The sequence below is a fragment of the Harmonia axyridis genome, chromosome 1 (genome assembly GCF_914767665.1).
Source record: "Harmonia axyridis chromosome 1, icHarAxyr1.1, whole genome shotgun sequence".
NCBI lineage: Eukaryota > Metazoa > Arthropoda > Insecta > Coleoptera > Coccinellidae > Harmonia > Harmonia axyridis.
This window is the reverse complement of record NC_059501.1, coordinates 40,366,299-40,394,260: the sequence shown is the minus strand read 5'-3', so window position 1 is coordinate 40,394,260 and position 27,962 is coordinate 40,366,299. Positions and strand designations below refer to the sequence as shown.

Here is a 27,962-nt window from a genome sequence, read left to right as displayed (position 1 = left end):
CTTTGTACAATCAGATACAGAATGACTTCAAGGATCTCGGTCTAGCCAAGTTTAGGTACAGGATGAAGCAATTGCTTCTTGGACGATTAGTGTGAGGTGCAAGTGGTATGATTGCATGTTTTCATCTTTTTTTTTCTTTATTAAGTGCATGGAATTATGGGGGAACTTTTTTATTTTTTTCATGTAACTTGTGGAACAAACAGTTTGTGTGAATTTGGAGCTTAATTTCATATCAGTTTTTACTGCCTTAAGCTCCGGTTTGCAGACGTTATTTTTTTTTTTTTTAGCGTTATATTTTCTTGAACATTTATCTGTTATGTAATACTTCTGCAAATAAAGAAATTTATTATATATATCCAAAGCTACAGCTGTTGTATTACTGAATATCTAGAAAATGAAGTATATTTTCATTTCTACCTAGTGACAAAAATTTGATCCTACCTGAAATGCTAACCGAGAATTGATTTTTTCTCCATACTTTGGATAAATATGACTACATGTCAATTTGTGAGCCATTTTGAACATTTTTGTTGACTCATATACAACCAAGTTTTGAAAATGCGCAAACTTCACGCAACCTCCTGGAGTCTGGAATAATGGAGTGTGGTGATTTTAAATTGAAGGATATTATATTGATGTAACCTGAAATTTTTCTTATTTTTCAAATTATTGCTCAAACACTTGACGAGGTGTGGAAAATCAGAACACATCCTTAGAGTGCGGGTTTCATCCATGGGGTGCTCACACCCCACTGGTGTGACTGGTGTTCTCTATATTTAGATGTTTCCACATTTTCCTATTCCAGCTTGCCCAATCACTGGTAATAATGTCTATGTAGAGACCCGCATTTTCGCATAAAATAACACATTCAAGCATTATTTTTGCTAAAATTTCGCCTGATATATCACCCCCGCTTAAAAAGAAAGCCGATGCTTGGAGACCATGACCTGCAAATGGCTGAGACATCATGACCAAAGCATGATCTCCAAGACTATTTTCCATTTTATGTGGGGTGTGACGCCCCGAATCGATAAAACCAATGAATTCCATTATGTTTTTAACGAATTTTTTAGAAACTTTACACTCGTCCACAAGCAGCATCCATGTCGCTGCCACACTTCCATAGGCTTGGTTTTTTCTTTCATAATTTCAAAAACTTCTGTTCGGAATCCCAAAAGAGCCATTAATATTTCTGATATATCTGAATAAAAGAAAAATAATTTAAAGTTTTATAACTCTTTATGATAGAATTATCGCTGTAGATATTCACCTTGAAAGTGTGCTTGGACATGGCAATGGTAAAATTTTTTTTTCCCTAATGTGATTGTATAATTTAGAACTTTTGATTTTCATGAGGATGCAGGAATATACCCAATCAAGAGTATGACGTACTCCATTCTTTTTACAGCGACGTGAGATGTAACAAGCTGTAACCATGTTCTTCTGAGCCAAAGGTAGATCTTTAAGAAGTCCAGGTTTTTAGTTTCATTTTTTTCCCTTTTCAATCTGTTAAGGCCAAATTCATTTTTTAATTTGACAGACGAGTGAACAGGAAATCAAAGGAGTTTCGTTTTTTTGATAGTTCTGAATTGTCAAGTTTTTCTAATAAAAAGTTATTGAAGAATTTCACATTTGAATTTACATTTGGTCCTTCGAGCCGGATCTGAATCTGTGGTGGACCTGTATTCGTTCAGATTTGCCGATTTGCCATCCAGAGGTTGCTCCGCGAAAAAGCTACTGAAATCAAGATGGTGGGAGGGGCCGCAGTGGTTGAAATTCCCTTCATCAGAATGGCCGAGTCAGAATTTTAGTTTTAATGAGGAGGATATAAAGAATGAAACACTCAAAACTTTAGTTTGTAATCTTGATTTCGCAGATTCTGGTTGGTATTATTGTTGAAGATGTTCTCAAATGTTATATATAGTTTATCACATAGAGTAATCTTTGGAACAAAAACTAATCAACTGTCAAATTAATTAATGTAATAAGAATCTTTTCTGTCAGAACCCAGATACTTTTAATTGAATAAATCCTACAGAATTACATAGTTTTAATAGGTTATGGGCCCAGAACGCTTCTGGAGTGTTTTCTGTAGATGGTGAGTGAATTAAAAGTTTAAGAAATGGATCTTATTCGCCACATCAAACATTTGAATGGGGAAACTGATTGGCCTATATGGAAACATAAAATAAGAGACTTACTGGACTATCATGAAGGAGCTCTAGAAGTTATAGATGGAAAATTAGTAAAACCAGTTCATCCAGGATTTGACGCTGAATCGGAAGAACTGAAGATATACAAAGAAAAAGTAGATTTGTATAGAAAAGCAAACAGTTATGCAAAATCTATGATAACAAGTGCTGTAAGTGATGTGGTATATCAGAAAATTATGGACAAAGAGAGTGCTCGTGAAGCATGGGTGTCCCTGAATCAGCAATTTGAGGCTACGTCTCAAGATCAAGTATTTCATTTATGTACGGAATTCTTCTCATTCAAGTGGACCAATAGTGAAGATGTTTCCACACATATTGCCAAATTGAAACGCATATTCAATGATCTTAATAATGGTTTGAGAACCAAAGGAGAAAATGTTCTTCCTTATGATTATCTGTAAAATTCTTTATATTCTTCCGAGTTCATATGAAACTTTCCGTTCAAGCTGGATGCTTTTAACAAAAGACCAAGACAAAACGATAGATGAATTGTCTGTCCAGCTATGTATGTATGAACGTAATTTCACAAAATCTGAAAATCAGGAAACAAAAGAAAATTTACAAGAAGCTCTAGTTTTCAACGCAAACAAAAGCCAAGAAAAACAAACTGCACAAGGTAGGAAAGAATTCATGAAGAATAGTTTCTGCAACTATTGTAAGAAGAAAGGTCACTGGGTTAAAGTATGCAGAAAATGGATTGCCGATGGTAAACCACCGAAAAATAAGCATTCCAACACTACCTCCACGAAAGGTCACACTTCAGTAAATGTAAGCATGTTCACATCTGATGAGGCAAATATTGCTGAAGAAGACGGTAATACTTGGTGGATAGACAATGGCGCCACTAGACATGTAGCTAATTCACTGGAATATTTCATGGAGTACGAAGAATTTGAATCAGTTCAACAAATAAGAGCAGCTGGTAAAGAAGTTCTCAAAGCTTTAGGAAAAGGCAGTATAAAAGCTAACTCAAATGTTGGTTCGACGAAAGCAATTACTTTACGTGACGTATGGTATGTGCCAAATATTTCCAGAAATTTATTTTCAGTTCTTGCAGCGCAAGACAAGAACTTAAATAGTATTTTTGAATCAACTGCTACACACTGTTCACTGAAAATAAATGATGAGATAATGGTTACTGGAGAACGATCCATAGGAGGTGGCTTATTCAAAAGCTCAATTAACCCTGTAAAGAAAATGCCTGATAGTGAAAATAATGTATATCACGAACGATGGGGACATCAGGATATTCGCCATGTACAATCAAAACTCAAGAAAGAATTGAATATAAATGTTAAAAATGAAAAAGTCACTTGTGAACCTTGCATATTTGGAAAAGCTCATCGTTTGCCTTTTGGTACAAGAAACAAAGTGAATGAACCAGGTGAACTTATTGTAGCAGACATTTGTGGACCGTTCGACAAATCTTTTCAGAAGAAAAGGTACCTGCTTGTCATCAAGGATGTTTATACACAATATCGGTATGGATATTTCCTAAAAGAAAAATCTGAGGCAAAAACTGCCTTAACAGAGATGTTATCACATTGCAGGACCTTGAATCACACAATTAAAGAAATGTTGAGTGACAATGGAGGAGAATTTGATAACCAAGAAGTGAGAGTCATTTTGAAACAGAGGAATTGTTCAAAGACTCACTGCACCATACTCTCCTCAGCAGAATGGAAGCGCAGAGAGGGAAAATTGGACGATAATAGAGATGGCCAGGACGCTGAAAAACTCGAATCCTGAAGCTGATTTTCATCCTAGTCTCTGGGCTGAATTTGTTAACACTTCAATTTATATTCTCAATAGAACTGGAAAGTCATCAGTAGATGGTGTAAGTCCATATGAATTGTGGCATGGTAAAAAACCCAGAATAAAACATTTGAGAATAATAGGTTCGAACTGTTATGCTCTTGTTCCTGCACAAAAGAGGCGTAAAATGGATAACAAGGCCGTTAAAGGAAATTTAGTGGGTTATGATGGAGATGAACGATATAGAATTTGGTTGAAGAAAGAGCGGAAGGTAATTCTTTCGAGAGATGTTACTTTTGATGAAGAATTGAGTATATGTAACCAAGTTAAGAGTCCTCCTGAAGAAATAATTCAAGAAAATAACGCAGAAAAAAGTGAAAGTGTTCCAGAATATATACAAAGAAGTAGCCTGAATAATTCAGAAGAAACCATAGAAGATCGAGACAGAGATTTTCAAGCTGATATTGAACAAGATATTAACGAAAGAAATGAAGAGAGTGAAGATGAAGAAAGAAGATATGATCTCAGGAACAGAAGTTCTATTCAAACTCCGTCATATTTAGGAGATTACGTCTTATATGCTGAAGAAATATTTCAAGCAGTTGGTATTCCCGAAACATATCAAGCAGCATTAGCGAGTGATGATCATGAAAAATGGATAGAAGCAATGAATAGTGAGTTCAATTCATTGAAAGAAAATAATACTTGGGAATTAGTTGAATTGCCCAAAGGTAGGAAGGCACTACCTTGTAGATGGATATATAGGATCAAGATGAATCCAGATGGAAGTGTAGAACGATTCAAAGCCAGATTAGTAATTAAAGGGTATAATCAGCGGCAAGGCATAGACTACAATCAGACCTTCAGCCCAGTAACAAGACTAACTACTGTGAGATCGATTCTCAGTATTGCAGCAAGTGAGAAAATGCACTTGAGACAATTCGATGTTTCAACTGCCTTCTTATACGGAGAATTAGAAGAAAATATATACATGAAACAACCTGAGGGTTTCAATGATAGATCTGATAGGGTATGTAAATTAAAACGTAGTCTTTATGGCCTGAAGCAAGCACCTCGCTGTTGGTATAACCGATTAAATCTATATTTGAAACGTTTGGGTTTCAAAAATAATGACGCAGATTCTTGCTTATATATTCGTGCAGTAGACAATCGAAAAATATTACTAGCTTTATATGTCGATGATGGACTCGTTGCTGCATCATCAAAAAAAGGATTTGGACCAATTTATGGATGAATTGAAGCAGGAATTTAAAATAACCTACAAGCCAGCCAACTTTTTCTTGGGACTAGAAATCACAACTGATCCAGAGGGAGTCATCAAAATAAGTCAGCAAGCATATGCGAAGAAAATTTTGGAGAGGTTTAATTTCTCTAATTGCAGACCTGTTTCGACTCCAATAGAAACAGATTCGGAGATCCTCAAATCAGGGAAAGTTACTGAAGGTACAAACTTTCCCTACAGACAAGCAGTAGGTGCATTGATGTACCTCATGGTTGGTACTAGACCAGATTTGGCATATGCAATTGGTTTTCTGTCGAGAAGTCTGGAAACCCCAACTAATGATCATGTAGTGAAACTGAAAAGAGTTTTCAGATATATTTCTGGAACAATGAATTTTGGAATTGCATATAAACCAGGTCTAGCTAAAGAATTGGAATGTTATAGTGATGCTGATTTTAGTGGATGCACAAAAACTGGCAGATCCACTTCAGGAGTTGTTATTAATTTTGCAAAGACAGAGTATTGTTGCTACTTCAACATCTGAAGCGGAACTTGTTGCTCCGAATGAAGCCACAAAAGAAGTGATATGGTTGAATAGACTATTCTCAGCTATTATCAAACTAAATCACATTCCAGTACTGCAAATAGATAACTCTGCAGCGGTGAGATTAGCGCAAAATCCAGAGTTTCATCACAGAACAAAGCATATTGACATAAAACATTTTTTCATAAGAGAAAAGGTTTTGGAAGAAAATTTAGCTGTTCAGCAGATAAGTTCTCAAGAACAAGTTGCTGATGTTCTTACTAAACCTTTGCCCCGAACAAGATTGTTAATAATGTGTTCAAGGATGGGACTTTCTTAATTTTTGTTTTGTGAGTTATAAAAACTATTCTAACAAGGGAAAGTGTTGAAGATGTTCTCAAATGTTAGATATAGTTTATCACATAGAGTAATCTTTGGAACAAAAACTAATCAACTGTCAAATTAATTAATGTAATAAGAATCTTTTCTGTCAGAACCCAGATACGTTTAATTGAATAAATCCTACAGAAGTACATAGTTTTAATAATTATAAATATTTTAGTAGATTTTCTAAGGTTGTTCGAATGGTTGCTTGGATGAAACGTTTTATTGACAATTGTAGAACTCAGAATGACAAATTACGAGGTGAATTAACGGTTCTGGAACTTGATTTGGCTGAACTGATAATTTTAAAATTTATTCAAAAAGATGGGTCTGCAGATTCGGACAATCTTAAATCGATTAATTGTTTATTGCCATTTAGAGATGAATCTGGGTTACTGAGAATCAAAACAAAATTGATTTACAAAGAGGATTGTTTAGATTTCAGATATCCAATAATACTTACCGCTTCACATATTTTAGTTCATAGACTCATATTCGAAGTACATGTTAATACGTGTCATGCTGGAGTTCAAATTTTGATGAATACTCTGAGGGAAAAGTATTGGATACTTGGAGGACGTCGAACAATACGATCAGTTATTTCAAAATGTATTCGGTGTAAAAGGTATTCCACAAAGCACTTTTCTGTTGGTCCTTCATTTCTTCCCGAGACTAGAGTTCGTAATGCATGCACTTTTGAAGTTGTAGGTGTTGACTTGGCTTGTCCACTTTTTGTTGAAAATGGTGTAAAAGTATGGATAGTATTTTTCACTTGTGCAGTTTATAGGGCTGTCCATCTTGAACTAGTGTCCACATTGTCTACAGAGGTCTTTTTACAAAGTTTCCGCAGATTTGTAGCAAGAAGAGGAAGACCGAGTATCGTTTATAGTGATTGTGGGAAAAACTTTGTCGGTGCTTCAAATCTTCTAGAAAAAGTCGATTGGGAAGAAGTTGTCAAGAAGACAGCTGTTGAACGTATCGTGTGGAAATTCAACCCACCATCTGCAGCATGGTGGGGTGGCTGGTGGGAGCGTCTCATAAGGTTGTTGAAGGAATTATTGCGAAAAGTGCTAGGTAGAGCAAATTTGAATTACGAGGAACTTTCAACTGTGGTCTGTGACTGTGAGGCTGTAATAAATGGAAGACCAATTTCATATCTTTCTGACTCTGAACAAATTTTATCGCCTTTGACTCCCGCAATGTTTTTAAAAAATATAAAAGAAACTGGAATTCCAGATTTTGAGTTTTTAGATCAGGAAAGCCTTAATCGAAGGATTAGATACAGAAATAAGCTGAGTTTAGATCTGAAAAAACGATTCAGGATAGAGTACTTAGGTGCTTTGAGACAACATTATAATCAAAAAACAGAAACAAACATAAATTTGGGGGAATTAGTGTTGATCGGAGATGATAATAAGAAACGCATAGATTGGCCTTTAGCAAAAGTGATTGAAATATTTCCTGGCAAAGAAGGTGGTATTCGTGTTGTTCGAGTTCGGACTGAAAAAGGAGAAATGTTAAGACCGGTCCAAAAAATATATTCACTCGAAATAGGTAGTAGTGACACGGAAGTCTCATCCTCGACAAATCCATCTTCCTCCAGTAATGTTTCTGAGAACACAGCAACGAGTACAGGTACACTCAAAACTCGAAGTGGACGATGTATTAAAAAACCCACCAAATATTGTTTATAGTGAAGATTGATTGCAATTTATTTGAAATTGCAAGGTGGTAGTGTTGCGTTTTGAGTTGAATTGATTTTGATTTATTTATAGTAGGCTTTGATGAAAGTTGTCAGAATAAAAAAATAAAAGAGAACAGTCACGTTATTTCAAAGTCCAAAAAAGATTTGGTATAATTTCCACTTTTAAGCACAATTTTGAGTTTTTCTATTTGAGAAAGTTATATCAATGTGAAATTCTTCAATAACTTTTTATTTTAAAACTTGACAAATTCAGAACTATCAAAAAAACTAAACTCCTTTGATTTCCTGTTCACTCGTCTGTCAAATTAAAAAATGAATTTGGCCTTAACATTTCTCCCCCCCGTGAAGAACTTAAATCTTCACTAAGTGGTCGGAAGGATGCACAGCTTCGTAACAGGTCTTTTATAAATGCCTTTCTTCGTTTGAATTTTTGCCACCCTCACAATACCATAATTTCATTGGTTTTCTCAAAAACGATGGTCCGCTAAACCAATCTCCATCTTGTTTAAGATTAATATTTTTCAATTCTTTGGTAGCCTGATCTGCTACATTTTCTTCAGAAGGAATCCAGTGCCACTGGAAAACATCTGTATTTTCATGGATTTCTCCTATTCGACATGACACGAACATAGGAAACCTTCTCGACTGGGATCTTATTCGTTTAAGTACCACCAATGAATCAGTCCAATAATGTGTTTCGCGAATTTTATATTCAACTTCTTCCCATATTTTCTTGGATAGTCTGCATGCCAACACTGCTCCTTGTAACTCTAATTTGGGTATGGTTTGCTGAGTCAATGGCGCAACTTTATACTTAGCAGTAACAAAGCAGACATGTATTTCATTATTATCCTCCTTTTCTTCTGTTCTGAAGTAAGCAACAGAGGAATAAGCTTTATCACTCGCATCACAAAACACGTGCAGGTCCACTTCTTTTACACAAGAAATGCTTGGAAAGTAATATCTGTCCACTACAATAGGAGCCAATTCTTTGAGTTCATGAAGCCAGTTTTGCCACGCTGGTAATAACGTCTCAGGTATTTCTGAATCCCAATCCACGTTGCTCCTCCAGATATTTTGCATCAATATCCTCGCCTTTATGATCAAAGGTGCCAAAAACCCGATAGGATCAAATATTGACATGATGATCCGCAAGACCTCCCGTTTCGTTGGTGCTATTGATCCTGAAGTTTTTTCAATAGGAATTTTGTGAAAGTTCAGCGAATATATAAATTGGTCAGTTTCTGGAGACCAAGACAATCCAAGAACTCTTTCGATTTCTTGTGAATCAATTTTAATGTTTTTTTCTGATTCAGCACGAAGACATTTTGGAATTGATTCTAGAACCCTCTTGGAGTTATTAATTCATTTCACCATTTCAAAACCAGCTTGATTATGAACATAAATTACATATCTCACTCTTTGAATAGCTTCCTCGTCTGTGCTACATGAATCCAAATAATCATCAACATAATGTTGTCTCTTCATTGCTCTGCTTATTCCTGGGAATTTATCTTCGAAACATTCAGCATTCCTGTTCTTGATGAATTGGGCTACGGATGGAGAAGACACGGCATCGAAGATCATAACATTCATTTCATAAACATCCGGAATTCCACCAAGGTTATTTTCATCATGCCAAAGAAATCGTTGGGCACATCGATCTTCCTTTTTATCAACACTTGGTGAAACATTTCCCTGATGTCCCCACTAAATGCAATTTTTCCTTGCCTAAAGCGCCATAGAACGGAAACCAAGGAAGGAACAAAGTCTGGACCTTGTAGTAAAAAGTCATTGAGGCTATATCTAAATGATCTTGCAGCAGCGTCAAAGACAAGTCTGATTTTACCGGGCTTATGGACGTTCCACACTGCAAAATGTGGTAAAAACCAGTTTCTCGGATTTTCTGTGATTTCCTCTAACTCTAATTTTCTTGCATAACCCTTGTTGATGTAATCCTGGATCCTTTCACGGTACTGCTTTGCAAATGCACAATCTTTCTTCATTTTCCTCTCCATACAGGAAAGACGGTTGAGTGCGTTTACTTTGCTGTCAGGAAATGCGACATCCATATTCATCGCATATGGCGCGTGGCGAGTAGTCCTGTTTATTTATGCTCCGTACCTTATAAAGTTTTCGAGAAGTATATAAAATAAACTAAGTCAAGAAAATTTAGAAATAAGTTATATTGCTGGCTATTATTATTAATTGATCAGAATGGGCCCAAAAATCACCAATGAAATAAAAACATCCATGAAAGAAACATTAAAGGAAATCGTAAGTGACGACGAATTTATCGATAAATTATTATCGAAGTTCACAGATAAGATCCACACCTTGCAAGAAACCATAAATAAACAAGAAACATTAATTCAACAGCTGGAAAATCGAATCGATCAGTTACAACAGGTCAGTAAGATGAATAATATTTGCATATACAATTTAGATGAGGAGATTGAAGAAAAAACATCGGAGCAAGTAATTAATCTACTCAATAATAGGATGAAAATTAACATTAAGAAGGAAGACATAATCAAGGCGCAGAGAGTTGGCGTGAAAAATGATAAAACTAGACCAATTATTGTGAAGTTTGAGAAATACCAGCATAAAGCCATGGTTTTAAAAAATTGCAAATTACTGAGAGGAACAAAGATTGGAATAGCTGAGGACTTGCTAAGAAAAAAAATTCATCTTTATAAAGAAGTCACCAAGATGTATGATAGAAAGTTAGTTTTTACTCATTTCGGTGATATATTCTTGAGAAAAGATAACCGCATTAGAAAAATAAAGGACATTGCGGATTTAAAATTACTCAAATCTAAATAAATTAAAAAAATTTCTTGTTGATATGTGATAATACACTTGGGATAAATATTGATATTTACTTTAGTTGTTTGATTTTTTTCATAATATTGTTTTTGTGTTAGGTACGGAGTCGCTTGATTTGATTGGATTTAATTGCATATTAATCATTTACATTTATGTCACTGGACTATTTTAATGGAGTGGATGGGTATGGTAGTCTGGACACAGAGATCTTTGATGGGATTCAGAAGGTAAATTATTTTTCTGAACAAGAGAATTTCAATATATTGCACTTTAATATTCGTAGTATACGTAAAAACTTCGATGAGTTAATTTTATATTTGGAACAAATAGAATTAAATAATATTGATATTCTTGTACTATCTGAAACCTTTAGAGTGGATAACTTAGATCATTTTAAAATTAGAGGCTTTAACAGTTTTTATAATGAATCGTTGAATAATAAAAATGATGGACTAATTTTATATGTCAGAGATACAATAAATGCTAAATGCAATAATAGTATATATCATGAAACAACTATTCTGAGATGTATCTTTAAAGTAAATGGTGAAGATTACGGCCTGTCTGCCTGTTATAGATCGCCTAATTTGAACCTCAGCAGTTTCTTGGACGATTTACAAAATCATTTCGGTCAAATTGAACCACTAAAAACTGAAATATTCATAGGGGATTTAAATATAAATATTAAAGATAAAAAAAATTTCGAAGTTAATACCTACTTGAACGTTTTGTCTGAAAATGGTTTGTTTTCATGCATCAATAAACCAACTAGGGAAAGTGAAGTCTCCTCTACCATAATTGATCATTTATTCTTTAAAACAACTGATTTAGATAATAAAAAAGATAGCATAAAACCTTTTATCATTCGGAGTTCAATCACTGATCATTACTGTATTGGTTTAAGTATAATTAATAAGAAAATATCTGATGAAGTAAACAAAACACATAATAAAAGGGAAATTAATCATAATAAACTATTTACAAAACTGAAAACTGAAACGTGGCGAGGAGTGTATGAAGCAGATAAATCTGTTGAAACAATATATGAAATTTTCATTACTAAACTGTTGTCAAACGTGAACCAATGTACAATTGAAAATCAAATTAACAGCAAAAATAAAAAAAGGAAACCTTGGGTTACGCAAGGTATCGTAAAATCGATAGAACATAGGGATAATTTAAAAAAACAGTTGATTAAAAATTACACTTCTGAATTAGCAACCAAATATAAAGAATATAGAAACTTTTTGCATAAATTAATAAAGATAACCAAGAATACATACTATATCAAAAAAATTTCAGATTATAAAAAAGATTATAAAAAACTTTGGCAGACTATTAATTTGATAACTGATTCCAATAGAAACAAGTTTGGTCCCAGAAAATTTAGTATTTTTCAGAATGACAAGTGTTGCGATGGAGATGAAGCGGTTGCAAATGCTTTCAATGAATTCTTTACCAACATACCTATGAAAACAAAAAACAGCGTCGATCAAAATCTGGACCTACCAAACTCTGTCAGCCAACCTATGAAACATAATAACTCAATATTTCTTAATCCTGTAACGGAGGATGAATTGTTTTTGCATATCAAGTCATTGAAAGCTCACTCAGCACCCGGCGAAGACGGAATTGCGGTAACTTTAATTCAAAAATATCAGAAATTTTTAATTAAACCATTAGTTTATATATATAACAAGTGTATAGAGTCAAGTATGGTACCGAGTGCATGGAAAATTTCAATTGTTACACCAATCTTTAAAACTGGTGATCAAAGTCAACTTACAAATTATAGACCAATATCGGTTATAAGTAACTTTGCAAAAATATTTGAAAAATGCATAAAACAACGGTTGGAAGATTTTTTTGAGGGGCATAACATTTTATTCACCAATCAATTCGGCTTTAGAAAGAAAAGATCTACGGAAGATGCAATATTCGAGCTGATAAAAGATGTTTACATACATAATTCTAACAACAAAAAAGATTTGATGGTTTTTTTGGTCATATCTAAAGCATTCGACAGGGTTGATCACAACATTCTTTAGGATAGATTGGAAAAATTGGGTATACGGGGGGGCCCACTACTTTTATTGCAAAATTATTTAACGGGTCGAAGACAAAAAGTAAAAATAAATGATAAGTTCAGTAACTACGCATCAATTACCACGGGGGTACCACAGGGCACGGTATTGGGTCCTATACTCTTCCTGGCGTATATAAACCAAATTGGCAGCCTAATCCCAGACTGCAAAGTGGTGTCATATGCTGACGATACGGCTCTTCTGTTTTCTTCTAATTCATGGAAAGGAGTATATAATTTGGCAGAGATTGGTTTAGAAGCGATATATCAATGGCTAGGAATGAGTAGGTTGGACTTAAATTTTGAAAAAACAAAGTTCATGACAATATCTCCAACTAATGCCAATCAACCTAAAGCGGAGTATCTTACTATCCATGCTTCATCTTGCAATAATAAAAAAACATGTAACTGTATAAAAATAAAAAGAACTAAAACAATAAAGTACCTGGGAATAATTGTAGATCAAAATTTGAAATGGAGTGAACATGCAATATATTTAACATCAAAAATTCGCAAGATAATGTACAAATTTTTCCAACTTAGGGAGATATTGGACAGAGAATTAATACTCCTGTTGTATCGATCGCTCGTTGAGTCCATCTTGAGATATGGCATTGTTGTTTGGGGGGGTCTATACGACGCTAACCTAAAAATGTTGTCAACATGTCAGAACAGCATTCTGAAGATATTGTCTAGTAAACCACGAAGATATCCAACATTAAAACTATATGAAGAACTAAATATCTTAAATATTAGAAATCTGTATATTCTTTCGTGTTTGACTTACTTGCCGAAAATATATAATTGTTTTCCTGTAATTTTACATGACTATTCTACCAGAACAAATATAAGTGAACGTTTATATATGCCTGGAGTAAATAATTCTTTTTGCTCCAGGTTCGTAACTTTCTTTTTGCCGAAATTCTATAACGTGCTTCCAAGCACATTGAAAGAGTTGATTATGAGAGGTAGGAATAGAAGACTAATAAGATCTTTTATTGAGGAGAATAAAGAAAGATTTGCAAAAGTGTTTTCAAACTAAAAAGTATTTTAGTAGTTGATTAAAAAAGAAGTAGATTATAACAATAAAAAAAAAAAAAAAATTCATATTCATAGTTGCAAACTAACAAACATAAGTGCAAACTCAGAGATTCCAGTTACACCTATTTGTCCATTATCGATCTCCTGGACTGCCATCCCAAAAGCTGCTTGTTTCAGGCGTGTCATATATATTTTTATTTTCAGCATGAGGGTGATCCCGGCACACAAATTCTTAAATTTAGGCTGGATCACTTTCCTCAATATTAATTTTGAGATAATGAACTTAAATGAAATATGTAATCCATTTGGTGGTGAATAAATTTATTATTATTATTATCGACTTTTGCCTATACGCGTAGGATTTCTCCTCGCCGTCGGCTTCTCACTCCTCGCTAAGAGGAACATTCACTCAATCCCAGATATTTAAAATATCAGAAGGGCAGAGCTCGGTCGTGTCCGGTCCTTGTGGTCCCCTGGGTCTCTTCGAACTTCTGGTCCTCTTACACGCGATCCTTGGACCTGTCCTTCGCTTCCTAGGAATTTTCTCACCGTCCTTGCAGTACCTAAAAGAACAGCTTTTTGCATTATATTACATATATACTCACTAAGTCCTAGTTGCTTGATATTTCTTTTGAGATTTTTGGGTACTATTCCTGTTGTTGAGATGATAATTGGAATAGTTCTCGTTGATATCATTCCCCACTGGCGCTTTATCTGAAATTCGAGGTCCCTATATTTTGAAATTTTTTCGACCTCTTTTTGACGCATGTTGTTGTTATTGGGTATTGCTACGTCGATGAGTATTGCTGCCTTTTGATGTTTATCAACTAGCAATATATCTGGCCTGTTGTGAGGGACTGTTTTATCAGTCAAAACTGTACGATCCCAATACAGTTTATAGCGTTCGTTTTCCAGTATGGTTTCCGGTCGGTATTTGTAGTGTGGCATTTTTTCAGAATTAATTAGTGTTAATTTAGTTGCCATTTCTTGGTGTAGTATCTTTCCTACTGCATCGTGTCTCTCTTTATATTCATTTCCTGCAAACATTTGACATCCTCCCGTGATATGTTGGATTGTCTCATTCGTTGGACACCCATAACGGCATCGATCGTCAGTAATTGTTCGATCCTTTATGATATGCTTGCAGTAATTTCTTGTTGAGATCACTTGATCTTGGATGGCTAAAAGAAATCCTTCCGTTTCTGGATACATCACACCTGATGTGAGCCAATAGTTCGACGCTTCAATGTCGACATGATCCTGGTTCACCTCGTTGAAATGTCGTCCATGTAGGGGCTTTTCTCTCCATCTTTGCAGTTTTTCTTGGATTGTCTGGTGGTTGTATGACAATTGCTCCTTGTGCAGTTGTAAAGGTGTTGATTCGTCTGCTTCACACAGTACTTTGTAGATCTCTGACGTGCCTGATTTGTCTTTAAAGTATGTTCGTAGGCATTCAATTTGACCATTGGCAAGTTCCATGATGTCTAGCAGACCTCTGCCTCCTTTATTTCTCGGCAGTGTCGTCCTCTCAATGCTACTTTTCGGATGATGCTTGTGTGCTTTCGTCATCAAGGTTCTCATTTTGCGTTGCAGGTTTTCCATATCTGTTTTGGTCCATGGAATGATACCGAAAGAGTATGTAAGAATTGAACATGCATATGTGTTGATGGCTCTCGTCATGTTCTTGCTGTTGAGGTTTGTTTTTAAAATTTTGTTGATTCTCCTAATGAACTCAGTTGTTAAGTCTTCCTTCATTCTTTGATGGTTTATTCGTCGGTTTTGTTTAATTCCTAGGTATTTATAAAGATCGTCCGATTTCATTGCTTCTATCTCCTGTCCATTGGAGAGAGCTATCGGTTCATCTTGGATTTTTCCACGCACTACGCTAATCGTACGACACTTGTCCAATCCGAATTTCATCCCCACGTCTTTCGAAAAATTTTCCACCAGTTCGACCATAATTTGCAAGTGGTTTTTGTTGCCTGTTATAAGTTTTAGGTCATCCATGTATAGCAAATGATTGAGTGCAATCGTATTTCTATTTCCTTTGACATTGAAACCTTTTTCAGTAGCATTCAGTTTTTTAGAAAGGGGGTTCAGCGCCAAGCAGAACCATAAGGGACTCAATGAATCTCCTTGGAAAATTCCCCTTTTTATTGGAATCTCTTTAGTAGTTATGTTCGCCGTAGAGAGTTCGATATTCGTTCTCCAGTTGCACATTGCATACTTCAGAAAGTTTATTGTAATTGGATTGATCTTGTATATTTCCAAAATTTTTGTCAGCCACCCATGTGGAATAGAGTCGAAGGCCTTCTTATAGTCAAAATATGTCATAAAAAGATTTCTGTGTTTTTTAAAGGCTTGGTTACATATGATGGAATCTATTATCAGCAGTTCCTTCGATCCTAGTGCATTTTTGGAACATCCTTTCTGCTGTGCTGTCATTATGTTATTTGTCTCGCAATGTTTGTAGATACGAGATGCTATACATGAAGTGATGATTTTATATATTGTTGGTAGACATGTAATTGGTCTGTATTTTGATGGATCCGCTGTATTTTGCAGATTCTTCGGTAAGAGGTAAGTGGTCCCTGCTGTTAAAAATTTGGGCATTTCCGTTGGATTCCTTATAACATCATTTATGGTTTCAACTAGCCTGTCGTGTATACACCAAAATTTCTTCAACCAAAAGTTGTGGATTCCATCTGGGCCGGGTGATTTCCAATTGTGTGTGTTTTTTAATATTTCATGGAATTCTTCTATGGAAACTGCGTTATGCGGCATGTGTTCTATTGTCTCACAGGATTTCTCTTCACTTCTTATCCAATCAGCCTGGGAGTTGTAGGGGGTTGGTGTAGCCAGTTGATCTGTCCAAAAATTCTCAATATCCTCGACGGTTGGATAACTTCCTGGTGTTGCTGACATATTATTGTTTAACATTCTATAGAATTTTCTTTCGGAGTTTTCAAAAATCATATTATCCTGTTTTCTTCTATAGCTCTCATTGTATCTTCTGAGTCTTTCGGAGTACACACTAAGTTTTTGTTTCAGTGTGTCTAAAATTTGTTGAGCATTTTCATTGTTTGGATCATATGTTGTATGTTGCCGGTGACGATCCATTATTATATTCACCATTTTTTGTAATTTTCTAGACGGCGAACCTTTTGCAAATTGGGTGAGCCTGCCAATATCTTGGCGGATGCTATGAACTTTATTTTCTAGCCTTTTTTGCCAATGTGGTTTATTTTGTTGTTTTTCTCTGGCTGGTTGCTGACTTTTAGGTTTTGGCTTCACACCCAGCACTGTTGCTATTGAAAATGCTGCACAGTATATGATGAGGTGTAATGATTCGAGATCATGGTAGTCAGAAAGATACTTTGGTATAATCTCCTTGTTGGTCATGACCAGAAGATGAGATAGTTTCTTGGATGTCCTCAATCTTGGTAGAATCGGTCTTCTCAATGGATCTGTGCCCTCGAAATCTATAACGCATCTATTCATTGTGGCAGATAATCGCTCCAGTATTTCTCTTTGGTCTTCTTCTGGATTTTCGACGGGTGCAGCATATATATTCCGTCGTTGAGCATCACTTATTGCTATCACATCTGCATTGTTTTGTTCCTCAGTGTTCATTTGTGCATTGATGTTGTGTTGGTTTTCAGCACAATCGTAGTTTTCTTCAATTGTCGTTTCGTTGTTAGTGAAGTCTCTATTCTGTAGCCTCAGTTGGACTTCATTTTTTATGATGTTAAGTCTCTCATCGGGTACAAGTTTATTTCTCAATATGACCCGGTATTGGTCGGCTACTCTTTGCTCCGAAACTTGGAGTTCGGGATAGTTTCTGTGGAATTCTGCAAATAATTTTTGCCGGTAGCCTATTTTATCCTCTTCCATATTAGTCACTTCATAATATATGCGCATGATCGTTTCATTTATCGAACTTGTCCATTTCATGCGTCTTCTTGGTAGACCTGCTTGGGTGAGTGCTGGTTGTGGATCCTGCGCAGCACCTTCAGCGGTCGGAGAAACTCGTGTTATTCTTCTCCTAGAATGTTGAGATTGTGGAGGCGTAGCATTTTGTTCGACAGACGCCCGTCTCCTTAGCACTCTGTCACCGACGTCCCGCATACTGTCATGTCCAGCGCCGGCTCCAGACACGCCCTGACGAACCTCAGGCAGCGGCTCTATATTCCTATTCCTCAAATTCACCATCATTCATGGGTTCCTCCGTGTCGTGGGGGAGACGGCCTTTGATCGCTTTTTACGATCCGCAGAGCTACGGTGGGAGAATTCTTGAGCTGCTTTCCACACGGCTTCGTCCGTTACCCTGGACAGGGACCCTTCGACAGGTTTCAGCTTCCCGGGTCAGGGAGCTCCTGGAATCTGCGGTGGGCAGGAGTCGATTCAACTCTCCTGATAGGTGAATCGCTAGGGATTCACCTACCGCTACCCCATTATTATTATTATTATTATTATTATTATTATTATATTTCTCCAAAGGTGTCCAATTTCCCAACGGTTACCAATTCTTTTAGCTGTGCTATTCATGATTTCAAGTGCTTTGCGATCTTCTACTGAGCTGATGATTTTTTCATTCACTCCGAAAGCTTCTAACTTGAAACTATCTTTCACCATACGATGGAGTTCATCATCTTCAATATGTCGGCAACACAGAGTTTCATGATTCATTTCATTTCCATCAGTTGAATCAGTGAGTGCTCCATGAATAGTCCAACCTAATTTGGATTTGGACACAATAGGTTGATTTATTCTTGGTTGTATAACCTGACGTGGTATAATTAGTCCGCAATTGTCTTGGCCAATGAGAATTTCTGGAGTTGCATTCTCCACGGCCTCTAGAATTTTTCGGTTCAAATGTGGGAAATTCGGAGACAAAAGATCTACATTGATTTTCTGGTTTGGTATACTCAAGTTTTTAACAGTCCTCAAATTTTTCAGATTATAGAAGATTCGTTTATTGCTGTCGGCAGAAATATCAACATCAACCATTTTCGATTCATCCTCGAAATGGGTAATGTTATTTGTCCATTGAAAACAGAGTGGAACGATGGGTCCAGAGAGGTTCAATTTCATAGCTAAATTTTCATCCATCATCGAGCATGTGGAGCCTTCCTCGAATAAGGCAAATGTCTTGATTTCATTATAAGGCCCACGAAGTATAACTGGTGCTATTCTCAGCAGAGTTTTTTGATCTACATCGTTCAATTTCACACAAAATTCACTCGAAGCTGCTGTTTTATCTTGTAAAGTTGGATATGAGCTATGGATCTCTTGCCAGATGAAGAAGACTGCTATGCTTTCCTTTACAACCCATTATACCACATCTCGTTCTGAGGAAACATTTATTAGCCATGTGGCCCAATTGGAGGCATAGAAAACATAATCTCAAATTCATAACTGATTGTCTTCTTTCTGGTATAGTCTTCTCTATGAATTCACCACATTCCTCTATTTTATGATTCGCTCTCTTGAAAAATACACAAACTTTGGAATTTTCTGCCTTTCTCGGCCCGGACTTTTTTGAAAAATTAACTGTTTCTTTCCTTGACATGTGTTTACTTCTCTGGAATGGATTACTTGTAGAAGCCATAGAATTTACCTCTTCTTCGTACCAATTTGCAAAATCTTCAAGGGATGTTGGTATTCCCTGTAAATCTTTCTGATATTTATATTTTCCCCAGTTGTTCTTTTGTATGGTGGGAGGTTTTTCAACAATATTCACTAACATTTCCGGATTGAACAAAAATAGTGAAGAATTAACATTTCTCATCGTGACCACCATATTAGTAACTGCGTTTGAGAAAAAAATACAGGATTCCAAACTGTCTTCTTTTACAGGGCTGATTTTCTTCACTTTTTCCATGAGAGATAGAACAATCCATTCAGGTCTACCAAAATTCATCTCGAGCATATTGATTATCCTTGAAACATTGCTCGGAGATATTAGAAGAGCTTTAACAGTTTCCCTAGCTTTTCCCTTGAGTGCTCTATCAAGACGAATGAGGTTATCCTGGTCTGATAATCCAAACTGTTCCGTGGATCTTTTGTACTCACTGAAAAAATTCGGCCAATCTGTGAGTTCTCCTGAGAAATATGAGAGTTCTTTCACTTTCTGTCTCATCAATAACTCATTCGTTTTTGCCATACTTACAATACACTGATACATTGATGGATTTTCACAAATGTCTCTGGATTGTGAGCATTGTTCATCGTTGTTACATTTTCTTGCATTCTCAATCCAATTTCTTATGGAAAGTGGATCTTCGTAAAGGTCTTGAGAGGATAGTGAATTGATGTCACCATTCGTTGAACTCTTGGTTTCTATGATGTTTTGCTGAATTTACATTTCTTTCAGAACATTTTCTCTTTTTCTCTCAATGGCTCTCAACTTTTCCTGAGTTTCTTGTTCATCAAGCTCCTTCTTCTGCTGGATAAGCTTGAGTTCCAGATTTAACTTTGAAATGCTTGACTTTCCCGAAATTACAGATTCTCCCGTCTTTGTGGAATCACGTAACAAAGGTTTGAAGCAGGGGTGAATTATATCTGACCTGGTATTTCTTTCGTCCTTTCGGGCAACAGTTATATTTTCCATCGATTCAGCAGAAATAATTTTGCTCGCTACACTTTTGCAGTTCTTTTTCATTCTACTGGTATTGGCATTACCAATAGGAACTGCATTCAATCCAAGTTCAGCGTCTCTCATTTCTGCCAATCTTCCCGGCGGAACAACCTTGTTTACCCGACGACTTCTGCGAAATCCCGTGTCTTCCGTTTCACCACCATTATCTTCAAGTGTTACTTTCGACTGTTCCATAGCGTGTTCTATTTGATTATTCGAAGGACCAAATGTAAATTCAAATGTGAAATTCTTCAATAACTTTTTATTTTAAAACTTGACAAATTCAGAACTATCAAAAAAACTAAACTCCTTTGATTTGCTGTTCACTCGTCTGTCAAATTAAAAAATGAATTTGGCCTTAACCCAATCTATTAATGACATAATCTAATGTTTTGTTTCTATTTCTCAAACAAATTTCTTTTTTATTTGCTCTTCTAGATACCAGTCTTTTTTTTTTGTCCTTTATCCTTAATCTATATTTGAAACTAGTGCAAGCGGTACATTCTTTTGCATTAGCAGAAACAAATATAAAATTAACATAACAAGTAATAATATGAAACACAATTAACTAAAGACATAAAAAATAATAAGGGAATACAGAACTCCTATACAATATATTACTAAAGAAACTTCAGTCATTTTCAGAAAATGTAAACCGTCTAGGTTTTCTTATTTCTCTCCCACATCTAGTGCGGGGTGGACTATTACTATTTTCTGCTTTATGAGCAGGACTGTGAATTGCATTAGACGATGCAGGCAAACTCAAATTTTCATCAGTAACAGATAAATTAGGTTTGATATGCGGCTTGAAAATATGTTCTCTATTTCTACGATACTCTACACCCTCGGGTGTTTTGACCATGTATGATCTTGGAAAAGGACATATGTTTACAACTGTGGCTGGAAACCAAGGAGATGAAGGATTCTTTTTATAATAGACATCATCTCCTATATTCAGATTGGTTAAGTTCCTAGAACATCTATCATGATACTTTTTCATCTCTTCCCCTTTCTCTTTCAAATACGTACCATAATGATCATAATTGATAACTTTTGGTTTGAGACTATTTTCTGTTATGGGCAACTTCATTCTTAAAGGATGAGACATTAAAAGTTGCGCAGGTGAGTATCGTCAATATGTCGTTGCCGAATGAAGACGTACTAGAGAATCGCTCCGCGATTTCTCGTAAGAATGTAGATCAAGTGGATAAATTGTGTAATTTTTGTAATAGAAAAGTGATTGATTTCGTTCGATGTTCAAAATGTATCGAAATTTTTCATCCGTCCTGCCTAGTTAGAGATGCAAACAGAGGATCAACTGTGTGCCAACACGAAGCCATTAGATCCGAAGAAATAATGTTTATTCCCGAAGATTTACGCATGGAAAATAAACTACTAAAACAACAGGTAGAATATTTGAATGAAAAGAATAAAATTCTATATGAAAACAATAAATTGTTGCATAGTGTTATAAAGAATTTCATTAACAGCAATATAAAAAATAATGATAAACAACAAAAAAAGACGAATAACATAAACAACAAAGAGGTCATTTCCTACGCCGACAAAGTATCAGGTGAAGGAAAGAGAGCTGAATTCAAGAAAGACGCAGAAGTCACAGAAAGTCGTAAAATGACACATTCCAATTTGAGGTTAAACAAACAACAACAAACAGTTAACGTGAATGTAAACAAAGAAATGGAACAAGATGAAAATTTTAGTGAAGTGAATGGAGAAGAATGGAAGCAAATAACATATCAAAAGAAAAAAATCAGACCGTCTAACCCCATGAAGTTGAAGAATGAGTTAGTCTGCAATGGATCAAAAACAAATAATCAAGAAAATACTATTTCAGGTGCTACAAAAAGGAAATGGCTTTATGTAGGAAGAATTGCAGGAAAAGATGTAAAGGAAGAAGATGTGGAAAAGTTCTTGAAGAATACTGATGGACTAGGAGATATAATAGTGAAAAAACTTGAAACAAAAGGTTCAAATTCTGCATTCAGTGTAGGTTTAACAAAAGATGAAGATTATAAAACTGTATACAATAAGGATTTCTGGCCAGCAGGTGTAATACTGAGAGAATTCTCATTTAAAAATTTTTTTTTCAAACAGAAAGGGAGCAAATTCAGGCAAGTAATAGATTCCCAAAAAATTTCTGTATAATCCAACAAAATGTTCAAGCCTTAAGTACAGCGTTCAATAAATTTAATTTAGTAATAAATAAAGAAAAACCTGATCTATTCGGAATCACGGAACATTGGCAAGATATTAATGAACTTACAGCATTCCATTTTGAAGAATATGAATTGGCTTCAAGCTTTTGTAGAAAGAAAGGTAAACATGGGGGTTGTGCTCTATACATACACAACTCCTGCACTTTTAATGAGAGAATCGATATAACAACAATCAGTGTTTCCAATATTTTTGAGTGTTCAGCAATCCAATTCAACTTAGGATCAACTAGAATTATTGCAGTTTGTATTTACAGGTCTCCTCAAGCTGATGTTAACATATTCTTTGAGAAAATAACAACCATTCTTCAGAAATGTTTACAGGAAAAAGCAGAAATTCTAATAATGGGAGATTTCAATATAGATATACTTTCTGATAACAATGAAACACGTGAGTTTATTTCTATTGCAGAATATTTCAATTTAAAGTTCACTATCAAAGAGCCTACACGTTTAGTCTCAAGATCATGTTTGGATAATTTCATAACGAATATAGAGGGAGATACAAAAGTAACTGAAAATCATATATCGGATCACGCTACCTGTGTTTTCAGGTTTGCTCAAGATGTAAATGAAGGTATTAGCAAGACAAAATACTTCAATCGAAAAATAAATGAAGAAACAACAGCAAAATTTCTAAATTGCCTCTCAGAACAAAATTGGCAAGATATTTTTGAATTTGAAACACATGAGGTGAATGAGATGTGGAACAATTTTGAAAATAAATTCAAAATTTTATTTAATGAATGTTTTCCTTTGGTGAAAAGAACTATAAGATCAAAATCTAACAAATTTATAGAAACTCCAGATTTAAAAAAAATGAAAAATGTTTTAGATTATTTACTGATTGTATCAACAACAAGACAGGATTTGAAGAGCAGTTACAACAGAATGAAGAAGAAATATGATAGGGCTATCTCAGAAGCAAAACGTGCTCATACAGGCAAAATAATAGCAACGTCAGACAATAAAAGTAGGGCAACATGGAGATTAGTAAATTCATTAACAGGAAAAAAACATAAGAACAATGAATGTCCCATAAAAACAAATAATCCTAAGCAATTGGCAGAAGAATTCAATGAATTTTTCGCTAATGCTGCACCATCGTTAGTTAAAAATCTCCCTATGAAACCACCACATAAAAATAAAAAACAGAAAACCATAAAAAACTCCTTTTTTGTCTTTGACATTACAAATGCAGAGGTGATGTCAGCCTTAAAGAAATTGAAGAACACTAATACATGTGGTTATGATGAAATTCCAGTTAGCTTGTTAAAAAATTGCATCTCTCAGATAGTATCTCCATTAACACATATCTTGAACTGTATTTTTAAGGAAGGAATTTTTCCAGATGCTCTCAAGGTAGCTATTGTGAGACTCCTATTCAAGAAAGGAAAGGAAGATGAATTTGGGAATTACAGACCAATAAGTCTACTTAGTTCCTTTTCAAAGATCATTGAAAAGGTTATAGCAACCCGTTTAATAAATTTTTTCAGGAAATTCAATATAATTTCAAACTGTCAACATGGCTATATGAGAAATAAAAACGCAGAAACGGCCATGTATGAGCTAACATTGGCAATATTAGATGCCTTGGAAGGGGGAGACATTACCTTGGGCTTGTTTCTGGATCTATCGAAGGCCTTTGATTGCGTTGACCATCGAAAACTTTTGGACAAGCTTGAAATGTCTGGTATTAGAGATAAACAACTTAACCTAATGAGAAGTTATTTACGAAACAGGCTACAGAGAGTGGTTATATCTAAAGATGGTGAGAAGTATTCCTCAGAAGGCATTGATGTGAATGTGGGCATCCCACAGGGCAGCATACTGGGACCACTACTTTTTCTAATATACGCTAATGACATAGGCCTAGTACTACCTGAAAATTGTGAACTCGTAAATTTTGCAGATGATACTAACATCTTGCTGAGGTGTAACAACCTCCAAATATCAATGGACTTATTCAGTTCGGTGATGGATGAGATAAGCAGCTGGTGTTGTGAAAACAAGCTAATCTTGAATATGCAGAAGACTGTTTGCACCTACTTCTGTACGAATAGATGTACACAAGTATTTCCTAACGCTCTGAGTTGCAAAGATGGTGATGTCAACGTCAAGGAGGTGGTGTCTTTCTTGGGTATTGCAGTTGATAAAAATTTGAAATGGAAGGATCATGTTGAACTGCTGGGTAAAAAGTTGAACTCAGTGATTTATACACTGAATTTTTTGAAGAGAATGGTTGATGATGATGTGCTGAGGACGATATACTTCGCCAATTTTCAGTCGTTATCAACATACAGCATCTTATTTTGGGGTAGTTCCAGTGTCATGAATAGAATCTTCTTGAAACAAAAATGGGCGATCAGAGTAATTACTGGTAAAAAATATCGAGAGAGTTGTAGAACTCTTTTCAAGAAGAACAAAATATTAACTATTCCTGGTCTATATATATATCGATTAATGTTATTCTTTCATAAGCATAATGACTATTTTTTCAAGTACAAAAATCACAATAATACAAGACGTATGTTTCCTTGGTTCTTTCCTGATCATACTTTAACTTGTTTTGAGAAGCATCCATTATATATGGCAATAAAAGTTTTTAACGTGTTACCAAAAAAATTGCAAAATATTCAGGTTTATAATGTATTCAGAAAGGAGATATAAAACTTATAATGAATTGTGAACCTTATGATATTGAAGAATTTTTTAATTTTTGTAGTTAGCTGAGGGTAATTTGACTTGTTTCATTTTTGTAACATGAAGTTGTTTTCAATTATTGAAATAAATATATCTATCTATCTATCTATCTATCTATCTATCCACATTCTAAAGGACTATTTCTGTATTGTAGTAAACCAATGTATGGATCTGACTTATTGTCAATACACTTATTGAAAATACCCTTAATAGTTTGTACTGTTCTCTCTACTAATCCATTACTTCTGGAATAATGTGGACTTGAACTAAGTTGTTCAATATTCCAATCTTTCAAGAATGTTTGGAACTCTATGGAAGTAAATGGAGGACCATTGTCCGACATTACCATTAATGGTATACCATGTCTTGCAAACATGGATTTTAAAATTCCTATGACTTCTTTGGCAGTGGTATTGATCATAGGAGCTAATTCAAAATATTTTGAAAAATAGTCAACAAGTAAAATATACATTAAGTTATTATATGAAAAGAAATCAATAGCTACTTTCTGCCATGGTAAAGTAGGTAGCTCATGTGGTAATAATGGCTGCCGACTGTTAGCTCTGCGGTATTTAATGCAAGACTGACACTGTTCTACTTTATTTTTTATATCTGCAGACATGTTAGGCCAATAGACCGCTGAGCGTGCTTGCTTCAAGCATTTTTCAACACCTAAATGACCTTCATGAATTATATTCACAATGGTTTGATGCATTGATTTCGGAATCACTACTTGATTTCCTTTAAAAAGGATACTATCAATGCTGTGAATATCTTCACGCAAGTTATAAAAGCATTTGATATGTTTTTCTACCTGATTCTTTGAATTTGGCCAACCGTTTTTATAATAATTTATTACCGATTGTAGTACTGAATCCTTTTCTGTTGCGGACTCAATTTCTTCAAGTTTCTGAGGAGAAACAGCAAGATTATTCAAAAGAAAATTAGCATGAATACGTAAATCTTCTCCTAAGGAATCAGTAATATCTGCTGGTTCCGCAGGGGCTCTACTCAGGGTATCAGCAATATATAAATATTTTCCCGGAGTATATTTAACATCCAGATCATAAATTTGTAGATTCAACATCATTCGTTGCAACCTTGCTGGAACCTCTGCAAGAGGTTTCTTAAATAGACTAACCAATGGTTTATGATCCGTTTCTACATCAACTCTTCTAAAATTATAATCGTTCATTCCAACGTCCTCCGTTAGTGAGCAGTCATCGACATGAGGGTTACAACAAGAATCCACACAGGTCAACCCAGAGTAAGTCGCAAATTACTAATTATTCCTGCTGCTAAAATTGTGGACTTGTTCATAAAGAAAAATGTCCAGCAGTGGATATAATTTGTCATAATTGTAAAAATAGGGGTCATTTTGCCAGATACTGCCAAAGCCCCAAAATTAATTCCATAAAAAAATGTCTTAAAACACAGATCGCATACTCGTTGTAGAGTTGTCAACTGTACATAAATATAAATATATAACAACGGACAGCCAAGCCACGCTGAGATCCCTGGAATCGTGCTGTCAGGGGTCTCTGTTGACTTGGGAGTGCCGTTACACCATAAAGCAACTGGCCAGAGGAAATAAGGTGACTCTACTATGGGTACCAGGGCACTGTAGGGTTGAAGGAAATGAGAGAGCGGACGAGCTTGCAAAAAGTGCATCAAGGTTAAGACCTGCTGGACCTGAGCCTTTCTGTGGGATAGGAAAAGACCAATACAAAGCTGCGGTCCAGCTATGGGAGTTGAACAGTAGGACAATCCACTGGACTAACACTTCTAGACTTGCTCAGGCAAAGAAATTCGTTTAGATTTCACCTACTTACACCAGAAAACTCCTGAAGCTGTCACGAGCGGAGCTTCGGGTGATGGTGGGACTGCTGACGGGGCACTGTCGGTACAAACATCATTTGTACCGTATGGGTAAGTCAGCAGACGAGATTTGCAGGCTCTGTGGATCGGAAGTAGAAACGTCTGAACACTTGATATGCAAGTGTCCAGAGCTGGCTGGCCTAAGAACCATTCACATGGGCAAGCCGGTCCTGGATACCAGAGAGGTAATGGCCAAGGCCCCTAGGGAGGTTGTCAATTTTATTAACGTCGTTGACGACCTCCCTGGGTTTCTATGAATGAGTAGGGTAGTAAACAAAAGATCTGCATGGTCACAGTTCCCGGAAGGCTTACCGAAGCAAAACGACCCCAGTTCAAATAATAATAATATTAGAAAGTAAAACCAAATGGTCTACATGGAAATTCAAACTCTCTATTCTACTTAGAAGTGTACCAGGTGATAATGAGGTGTTAGTGTTGAAATCAATGATTCTCTTTTACATTTTCCCTAATTTTTTTGGTATATTAAATATACTTAGTAGGTGTATAAGGTCAGATAGACAAGTTGTCATTAAAAAGTTGCGTTTGATGAACGTATTTTTCATAATTCATTTTTCTTTCTGAAAGCTGAAGATATTCCTGTTTCACAGTTATAGAAATATTTTCTTCAAGTCCAAACTTCAACAGGTTATGGCCTCAGTGCCGCAGGACTAGTGAAAAAATTTCTTTTTTTTTACCGAAATTTTGAGTTGTCAACTGAACTGATCAGTATT

At 35.5% G+C, this 27,962-nt stretch overlaps 3 protein-coding genes across 3 annotated transcripts; 1 reads left to right on the top strand and 2 right to left on the bottom strand.

Annotated features, from left to right (window-relative positions):
- Positions 1-8,225: 8,225 nt before the first annotated feature.
- LOC123688722 lies at positions 8,226-8,966 on the bottom strand. Its single transcript, XM_045627364.1, has one exon. The coding sequence runs from the start codon at positions 8,964-8,966 to the stop codon at positions 8,226-8,228; it is 741 nt and encodes a 246-aa protein (XP_045483320.1).
- A 449-nt stretch (positions 8,967-9,415) lies between these two features.
- LOC123681031 lies at positions 9,416-19,105 on the bottom strand. The gene is made up of 2 exons (XM_045619197.1): positions 18,265-19,105; positions 9,416-9,895 (listed from the first exon to the last, which is right to left on the bottom strand). Exons 1-2 carry the CDS (start codon positions 18,889-18,891, stop codon positions 9,416-9,418), a joined length of 1,107 nt encoding a protein of 368 aa, XP_045475153.1. The 5' UTR covers positions 18,892-19,105.
- Positions 9,903-11,073, top strand: LOC123681038 (protein unc-13 homolog C-like). The gene is made up of 2 exons (XM_045619211.1): positions 9,903-10,549; positions 10,751-11,073. Exons 1-2 carry the CDS (start codon positions 10,041-10,043, stop codon positions 10,764-10,766), a joined length of 525 nt encoding a protein of 174 aa, XP_045475167.1. The 5' UTR covers positions 9,903-10,040; the 3' UTR covers positions 10,767-11,073.
- Positions 19,106-27,962: the final 8,857 nt, after the last annotated feature.